Genomic DNA, 10,170 nt, shown 5'->3' with positions numbered 1-10,170 from the left:
GACTCTGGATAGGCCGCCTGCATGCGTCCAGAGCTCCTTTAGCAATGGTTCATTTGTAGCTTAAGTATCCTTACTGCTGTTGCAATACTTATGAACAAAAAAAATGGCAATCTTCATTTTTGTTCATTCATGATTTCTGTAGCGTTATTTAATTAAAATATTAAACTGATTAATGCTATTTATAGTGTTAAATTTCAATTTTAATTAGTAGATAAGTTTTATATTTTAATTGATAAACAATCTAAAACAATAATTATAACTTATTATTGATATAATTCTATCTATATCATAATAATTTTTAATTATTATTTTTCATATAATTCGCGTGTCCTATAGGAATTCTATTAATGTATAAATACATGTAATAATTATTAAATTTTTAAATGAATTTGTAGTGTATATTATTAAATAATACTACAAAGTTTTATTAAGTCTAAATAGTCTAATTATTATTATATTATAAGTAAATAAAAACCAATGAAGATGTTACGTGGAACAATAGGATAGGTGGGAGGGGTAAAATAGTAAAAGAAAGAGAAAAGAAAACAGCGGCAAATAAGCGAGGAAGAGATCCAGGGGGCAGTACATCGTTACATGCAAACGACGACGAATGAAAAAGAAAAATAGCGACAATCTCGAAGCTCTTATCTCCCACTGTCCATTTTACCCTTAAGCCCTTTTCTCTTTTAAAAACCCTAACCCATTCCTTCCTCCCCAACAACAACAACAATAAAGAAAAGACTTTTACCTCTTCTCATCCTTTGAAAATCAATCATGTCTTGCTTCATTAGCAAATACGCCGGTAATTACTCTTTACTTTCCTTTGGCTTTGATTTTGTGTTTATGATCTTGATCTCTTCGATTGATCTTAGTGATCTCTTAATTGTTTGGTTAGTTTGACGAGGATACTTTGTTCGTTACTGTTTAGCAAAATTAGTTGATTGATATATAGATTTTTTCGGATCTTCTGAAGTTTCTTTCATTTTTGTTGCGATCTGATTGTGAGCGGGTATTGACTAAATTTATTTTTTCGGTGATTTGTAATCTAAAGAAAAGTGACAGATTTTTCGTAAGTTTTAATTTAAAGTAAATCCGTTCAAATTGTTTTCTTCTTTTTTTGGTTAATTTCTGAAGATGTAGATCTGCATGCATGCGCTTCTTATATATACAATCTATCCTTTTTTTCCGTTTTTAAAACTGAGCGATAATTATCAATATATGATTTTTAAAGTTTTTAATCTAATTATCAGTCCTAGATGTGTTTAAAACGGCCATGATGTCATCCGATTCAAGGTTAAGGGGTTGAGAGGAAGATTGATGAAGTTGATAATGTTAATTATTTGCTTTGTGGTCTTTCCATTTTGGATCTGAGATCACTGAAACTTGTCCATTCACTCTTAAGTTGCTCCAGTTTTTTTTTTTTTTAATTTTTTGGATCTGTATGTTAAATCTTTAATGGGAAATTGTTGACTTGGTTATCTATTTTGACTTGTGAATCTTGTAGATGAGTTAACTAAGAACGCTGCCTACATTGGCACCCCGGGAAAGGGTATCCTTGCTGCTGATGAATCCACCGGCACAATTGGCAAGCGTCTTTCGAGCATTAATGTAGAGAATGTAGAAGAAAACAGGCGAGCTCTCCGTGAGCTCCTCTTCACTGCTCCCGGAGCTCTTCAGTACCTCAGTGGCGTTATCCTCTTTGAGGAAACCCTCTACCAGAAAACCGCTTCAGGTATTATTACAGAACTCAATTGTTATTGTTAATACATTCTTTTTAAAAATAATGTATAGGAGGTTATTGGTTTCTGATATTGATTTGCGATGTGTAGGCAAACTGTTTGTTGTTGTTTTGAAGGAAGGTGGTGTCCTCCCTGGCATCAAGGTCGACAAGGGTACAGTTGAGCTGAATGGAACCAATGGTGAAACTTTCACACAGGGTCTTGATGGCCTTGCACAACGATGCCAGAAGTATTACGAAGCCGGTGCTCGCTTTGCCAAATGGCGTGCTGTTCTTAAGATTGGCGCCAATGAGCCATCTGAACTTGCAATCCAAGAAAATGCCAACGGGCTAGCCATGTATGCTGCCATCTGCCAGCAGTGTGGCCTTGTCCCAATTGTTGAGCCCGAAATTCTTGTTGACGGACCACACGACATCAAAAAGTGTGCTGAAGTGACAGAGCGTGTCCTTGCTGCTTGCTACAAGGCTCTAAATGACCACCATGTTATGCTTGAAGGTACTCTTTTGAAACCCAACATGGTCACCCCAGGTTCCGACTCTCCTAAGGTTGCACCAGAGGTTATTGCAGAGTACACCGTCCGTGCCTTGCAGCGTACCGTCCCTGCTGCAGTCCCAGCTATTGTCTTCTTGTCTGGTGGACAAAGTGAGGAAGAGGCTACCCTTAACCTTAACGCCATGAACAAGCTCCAAACCAAGAAGCCATGGTCGCTTTCCTTCTCTTTTGGGCGTGCCCTTCAGCAGAGCACTCTCAAGGCCTGGGCCGGGAAGGAGGAGAATGTGAAGAAGGCACAAGATGCTCTCCTTGTTAGGTGCAAGGCCAACTCGGAGGCCACCCTTGGTACTTATAAGGGTGATGCGAAGCTTGGTGAGGGTGCTGCTGAAAGCCTTCACGTCAAGGACTACAAATACTAGGAATAATCTTGTGGTTTATTGTGCCATGTTCAGGAGAGAGAATTTGGGTATTGATATCAGGCTTTTAGTGTTTATTTCTTAAATTATTGGTTTTGTGCCGCTGCTTACCGAAATTAGGTTGTGAAATCAGACAGACAAATAAGCTTGGGCAGACTTTGTGCTCCTTGAGTGTCGATGGTATTTTTATTATTGTTTCTTTCAGCTTAAAACAATGTTCTCTGCTTGCGTGAGCCTGCATTTTGGCACAAAAATGACCAACCTTTTTATTTCTACTTTCTAATTGATTTGTGTTTTCTTCATTGAGTCCCTTTCAAATTAGTTACATTAAATGACATTTAAGTTCTTGATTTAGGATCAGTTATATATATCATTAATTTAGAATCATTTAAATGACATTGAAATAAGCATACCCGTAACTTTTTTGTACTATCGGGGTATAAGCGATAACATTACTAGGGTTTTCCTTTATTCCGAAAGAAACCAATACTAGCATAGGTGCATGGCACGTGAATTATTAATTTCTTTTTAAAAAAAGGTAAATGTCTATTGAGCTTCATATCCAAACCCATCTAGAAGCTTGAAATATCAACATAAAGATTAATCTAATAGCAGAAGTCATAATAATTTCTTTACTTTAAATGTCTAAATTGTGTGGTGTGCTGTTTCATTCAGTCAAGCAGCTGTTCATCTCTGGCCACAATGTACGACTTTAGAGTTTGGTTTTATTTGAAATAGAAACTTAAAGATATAATTTCTTTCTGTTTTTTTAAAAAAAAACCCAAATTTTAAAAATCTTTAAAAAAATCTTGAAATTTTTTAAAACCTTTATTTCAATCCTTATAGCCATGCCGGCCATCATTGTTTGTTTCCGTTTCCATCGATCGAACCTTCAACCGACAATATAGCCACCCGACGACACAATTATTGTCACTAACCTTTGAAATCATTCCAGCCGTCGTCACCAAATGTTAAAATTGAATAAAGGGGAGGGGGACATTGGGTGAAAGAGAGAGGGAGGGAGAAAGGGAGGTAGGGAGACTGGAGAAAGGGAGGGAGGGAGAATGGAGAAAGGGAGGGAGGGAGACCGGAGGGAGACCGGAGGGAGGGAGACCGGAGGGAGGGAACAGGGTAGGGAATTTTTTTTATTTTTTGAAATATAATAATTCATTTTTAAGTTTTTCTAAATAAAATCTTTAAAATTATCAGAACATGACGTGTGGAACTTAACTAGATTTTTTAATTGCCGTTATGATCGGAGCACTTAAAATGATAACGTTTGTAATGTTAGACACATAAATTGATCGAAAAATAATTTAAGTACTTAAATGAAAATTGATATAATTTAAGTACTTATTTCTATATTAAACCTAAAATCTATGAATAAAAGTTCATTGTAGATGTTAAAGTATACGTTAAAAATTAAAGAAAGATGCGTGATTCGTTAGCCACACTCGTGATGATTCAGTTTTTTAATTGGAGCACATAGCCACCATCTCATATAGGAAAAAGACCCTGAAAACGTAAAATGTCTGGTTCTGATTTATGCGCCTTTTTGACAGAAGTAACTAATTTTTTCAAAATAAGAAATATTATTAAATTATAATGAATATTTATAATAATAATCGTAAATTAAGAATATAATTAGAATTTTTTTTATAATAATTGAAACAAAACTAACAACTTAAGATTACATAAGGATCATACAAGAAAAGATTAAAAATCTAACTAAGAAACTAGAACAAAGATATATATATATATAAAAGCATATTTTTTGCATCGATAAACGAACCAAAAAATGGAATCAAACTATTGAAAGATCATCGATAAATCGTAAATTAGACTCGAGCGACGTGAAAATTATCCACAAACACAAACCAGGTATCTAAATCTAATCCGATGGTCCAAAATAGAAAATATCAATAAAATATCATATAAACGTCATCTTGATTAGTCGTATCGATGTTAAATCAACTCTTAGAAAAAATTATGAAAAAACGACCAAACGACAAAAAAACATGCTAAAAGGCAGAAGAAAATATACCATAAAGGCATTAAAATGTGTCATACAGGCAGACTTATTCAAAATAAAAAAATAAAAGAAAATAGTGATACAATATAAGAAAAATAAAAAAATAATAACGAATATCGGTGGTCGATAAGCAACATTAAATTCAGTGTTATCGTCGATAAAAAAATAAAAGAGCTAAGTAACACATCAAATAAGAAGAAAAAAAACTTTTTCAACGAAAGAAAAAAAAGATGAAAACTAGGTCTTTTGAAAAGTACTCTTGAGAAAAAAAAAACGTTTTTACTACACTAATGTTATATAGAAAATTAATCTAGAATGAATATTATTTTACGTTTTTCGGTATATTTTAGTAAAAATACCTCAGAGTAGAAATGAAAGTCTTTTTTGTGATGCGACTCCTTGTAATTACATAATGTTGGATCGTTCGACAGGGCGGATGCAGTACTTATGAACAAAGTGCATATTTATTATTTTATATAAATTTTTAAATTACGGATCAACTTATCTTAGTAGTTGTAGCCACCATTTTTCATAACCCCTAAATCCCATAACCCCAAACCTCAAAAATTCAAACCCAACAGAACCTTCACCCTAATCCTAACCATAGAGATATCATGATTCAGCCGTCACCGCCGGTCCAAGCTCGCTCAACAAAACCCCGGAATATCCAGAGCATTAAAAGCACACCATCATCAACAACAGTAACACCACAGTGGAGCTAGGATTATTTTTATTTGTTTTCTAAACCTATGTAAATTGGTTATAAGAACCAAACCATGTAACAAGAGTAGGGGGCTCTCGGTTATTCAGACTGAAAAATAGAAAAAAAATATCAAAGCAATACAACTAGATTTTTCAGCAATCAAACGTGTGAAGGTATTCTTATGCTAATATTTTTTTCTTGGTTCGTTCATAGTTTTGTGTTAAAAAAACGTAAATAAAATAGATATAAAGGTTGAGATTTACCTTGTTGTTGGTATTAGTCGAAGTATGTTGTCACCGGAGAGGGGAGTGTGTCGTCGGTTTTTTTGGTTAGGGTAGAAGAACCACCGTTTATGGCGGTTGTTTACGGTTGGGTAGTGGTCGAATAGGTTGAGAGAAGAGGAAGAAAAGAGGAGATTTGGGTTTACAAATCCACGCAAAATGATTCTGGAAAGAGGGGGAGGTATTGATATTTAAGGTTTTTTGGGTAAACCATGCTTTAAGTCCTCCTTTTTAGTGTGTTTCACGTTTAGTTATTAGTTTCAGGGTTAATCGTGTCTCAAGTCCTCCTACTTTTAGCGTTGTTTGCGATTTAGTCACCATTTCCTTTTATTTTCTAAGTTTTACGAATTAGATGCTTGGTTTTGTATTATTTTAATTTAGTCCTTTGTTGTATGTATTTTTGTTGTATTCGAAATTTGGTACCGATCTTTATGTCATTTCATTTTAGTCCTATATATTTATGTATTATTATGATTTTGGGTTCATATTATCACATTTTCATGTTTCATACCTTGATGCTTGTTTTATTTATATTTATGATTTCAAATTTGCTATGCATTTTTTGTCAATATATTATGAATAAATCCAAGTGTATATTATTTATTTGTACCATTAAAGCATGTTTTAGGTATTTATTTTACTTGTATTATTATACAATATTTTATGTACATAAGATTGTACGTAGAGCATGGTATAAATGTTATTTTTATTATATTTTAGAATAAATATCATGTTCTATGTTTAATATAATATTTAGAAAATATGTATATATTTATAAAGTAAAATAAAGTTAAAAAAAATATTTAAAATGGTTCTTTTAATCCATGTGTTTTTTTTTGCTAAGTGCTTCAATGTATCATATTCTATTTTATTTAAAAGCCTCATTAACATAACTTAATCGATTATATAATTGGATTAAGGGTAGTATTTATGTATTTTAAAATATTAAGAAGGGACAATCTTAAAACAACTAGATGTCATTTTCCGATATTTTAAAATAAATAAATATCCCACTAGAAAAACCTAAAAAAATTGATTGCATTTAAAATTAATTAATTTTGAAGGGAAAAGGAAATATTCATTATTTTAAATTTATCGAGACAATTTGCTAATTTTATTAGAGATTAAGTCTCGGTGTTTTTAAATTATCGAATATCCCTTATCTTTTCTAATAATATTCGAATTAATAAATTTAATTTCTTTCTTTGGTAGAATAATTTTTTTTATATGGAATCCTTAGGAAAAATTATTATATTCTTTTTATTTCAGTTGGGAAGAGAAAGATTCGTCCTAAAGTATTTAGGGAGTATTTTCTCTTCAATTGGAAATAAGAGAATATTTTATATTTTTCCTTAGAATTTTTGTTATATAATATTTGTATGGTTGAATTAGGAATAATGGAATCGTGATCTAAATATATATTCGAATTCTTAGATTTCTACTATTTAGAGACAATATATAATCGATGGGTACCAATTTTGGGCGTTGTGGGGGTGCTAATCCTTCCCCATACGTAATCGACCCCCGAACTTTTTTTTACTAAAAATGAATTTCTGGTTATACGTGGATCGTGCATCTTTTAAAATGATGTTTTTCTTAAAAAAACTCTTTTAAAAGAAGATTTTTGGGTATTCGGCCTACCTAACCCAAAAGGTCGATGGCGACTCTGAAACATTTCTTTTACAAAACCGAGTTTTCACGAAATGAGTCGAGACACGTCGTATCGCCGGAAATCGGTTACGACAGCTTGGCGACTCCGCTGGGGACATTAGAGGCTCAAGCCTTAAATCGATTATATATGGTGTCTATAGTTAGAAATTGAGAATTCGGTTATATTTAATTTACGATTCCTTAGATTCCTTTCAATTGTTATTTAATATCTTTGTATACTAATGAGTGTATTTGATTAATTTTCAGATGTTAAAGTCTCAGATTCGCTTTAGTTCATTTTTGTGTCGTTGTTTGTCAAAGGTTTGATAATTTCTCCTCACACACAACACTTGCATTGCATAACATAAGCTATATACACGAGCTCTTCCTTTTAAGTGGGAGTGAAAGCGACGTCTTCGTGAGAATTTATTCTCCGTGTCAGACCTAGCAATTAGCTTCCGGGGTACATATATCCTATGTCTTCGTGAGAATTTATTCTCTGTGTCAGGCATAGGGAAATGTGCCCCCTCGAATTGAACTCGATCCGCTTAAGCCTATAATGGGTGAGGATTGAGGGTCTGGCTCGCCCAAGGTGGCACCAACAAGGACAATTCGAGTACCTTTACTCTTAGAACCGAAACTATGCATATAATAAACCATAGAAACCCACCCGATTTAAGACCAAGCCGAAACTTTGTCCATAGGTACCCAAATAAGTGTACACAAAGGAGAAATGAACTCTAACCTTTTTTAAATTTATTTTTATAAATGCATGTGAATTAGAAAATTATGCGGTTTAAGGTTTATCTTATTATTTTAAGTATATGGGTTAGAAAACATGATTGGGTAGGATTGTTATTTATTAAAAAGTATGTTTGGGTAGCTATCATGATGGGTAGGTTTTTTTTTCTTTCCAAAATTTTATTAACTCATTACATGTACTAACTTGTTTCATTTTCTTGTTTCCTTTCATTTTTGATATTTGCATTGCATCATTCAAGATTGAGGGTGTTGATCTTTAGTTAATCATCAAATTGGAAAGCTTTCAGTAATGGACGAAAAGTATTCGAGTCAAATTGTTCAAAACTCCGAGGTATGACAGTGGACTGAAGCACTACAAAGACAAGAAGGGGACAGTTTGGAAGCCGATCATGTGTCAGAATTATTGGGTTATGCTCCTATTTCTCTTAAAAGAAATGACGTCCAAGACTTACGAGACATTTGGGAAAAATGGGAATCAAGTAAGAAACTGCAGTTTTACCAGTGTTATGGGGACATTTCCTATCTGTTGTATGTTGACATAGAGGATGAGCTGCTCCGAGCCTTGATTCAATTTTGGAATCCAGGTTACAACTGCTTCACTTTCAATCAAGAAGATATGGTTCCTACCATCGAAGAATATATTGCTTTGTTGCACATAGAAGAGGCTCAAGAGAATCGGATTTATTCCAAGTCCATCAGAACTCAACCCTTCAGAATCAAATTAGCAAAAATTGCGGGAGTGCGCGAGGAATGGGTGGTTGCTCGTACCAAACAAAAAGGCGAAAGCGAAGGTATTTCTTGGACTTCTATTAAAGAAATTATTCAAAGTCATCCTGACGAGAAAATTCGATTTGATCTTTTTGCACTGGGTATTTATGGCTTAGTCATCTTCCCGAAGGCCTTGGGATATATTGAGGCTGCAGTTGTGGATTTATTTGAACAATTACCAAAACAGATCAACCCTGCTCCTGTGATTTTAGCAGAGACCTTCTGATCCTTGAATGCTTGTCGAAGGCTTGGAGGTGGTCGATTTTCAGGGTGCGCACAACTACTATATGTCTGGATACGTAGTCATTTTTGGAAAATTGAAAAGATTTCATATCATCGTTTTAGTACCAACTACTCGCCTTTGAGAGAATTCCTCGAGCAAGATTGGCCAAAAGGAGTCACTAAAGATATGTGGATAGATGCCTTTAGAAATATGCGAGACAAGGACATTGTTTGGCGCGCCCCTTGGCAAATACAAAGTGAACTCCTCTATAAATGTGGTGACTACAATTGGGTGATGCTGCTTGGTTTGTGGGGAGGAATTGGGTACGCACCCCTTTTGGTTTTGAGGCAATATGATGGCCGTCAATTTGTCCCAGTCACTGCTAGATTGCACTCATCTGAATTCGTGTTTCACGGAAAAAATTATAAGAAGAACATCCATGAGGCAGTTAGAGCATGGAAAAAGACTTTCCGTACTAGAGCTGAGGCAGCCAAAGTGATGTTGACGCCAGATTATGAGGAGTGGAGGTATGCTAGAAAGAATGAAAATATTCCTCTACCTGACCAAAATGAGGATATATCTATGGAAGAAAGAATTCAGATAGTCCCATCAGAGGTAGAGATCTTGAGAACGGAGTTCGAGGCCGAGAAAGAAGGTTGGTCAAAAGAACTGGAACAGATGCGACAAGACAAATACATATTGAGTATCGATGCTGACTTTCATGCTGCACAATTTGCAATGCTAAAAGTGAGAAAAGAAAAAATAGAATCGGATTTAAAAGATCTGAAGAAGGATTACTACAAGCTGCAAAAATCTAGGTCCACAGTTGGGTCAAGCAGAACGTCAGCACAATTAACCAAAGAGTTAAACGAAGAGAAACATCGAGTCAAAAATATAAAGGCAAGAAACGATCGTCTACTCAAGAGCTTAGAGAAAGGGAAGCAAAAAATAGAAGAGCTTGAGCTTGATAAGAGGGAGCGGATCATAAAATATAAATCTGAGAATCGCGAAGCTATGAAAGAATTATAAAGGGAGAAAGATCGTGTCAAAGAACTGGAAGACAAAAAGAATAACATTCTTGAGGGGTTCAAGGCTGAGAAGACC

At 34.4% G+C, this 10,170-nt stretch overlaps 1 protein-coding gene across 1 annotated transcript; it reads left to right on the top strand.

Annotated features, from left to right (window-relative positions):
• Window positions 1–693: 693 nt before the first annotated feature.
• On the top strand, window positions 694–2,813 carry LOC120214517 (fructose-bisphosphate aldolase 8, cytosolic). The gene is made up of 3 exons (XM_039212406.1): window positions 694–802; window positions 1,505–1,732; window positions 1,830–2,813. The coding sequence occupies exons 1-3, from the start codon at window positions 775–777 to the stop codon at window positions 2,648–2,650; spliced, it is 1,077 nt and encodes a 358-aa protein (XP_039068337.1). The 5' UTR covers window positions 694–774; the 3' UTR covers window positions 2,651–2,813.
• Window positions 2,814–10,170: the final 7,357 nt, after the last annotated feature.

The sequence above is a fragment of the Hibiscus syriacus genome, unplaced genomic scaffold (assembly GCF_006381635.1).
Source record: "Hibiscus syriacus cultivar Baekdansim isolate YM2019G1 unplaced genomic scaffold, ASM638163v2 tig00110065_pilon, whole genome shotgun sequence".
Lineage (NCBI taxonomy): Eukaryota > Viridiplantae > Streptophyta > Magnoliopsida > Malvales > Malvaceae > Hibiscus > Hibiscus syriacus.
The sequence above is the reverse complement of the archived record's forward strand: the minus strand, read 5'-3'. Positions and strand labels throughout refer to the sequence as shown.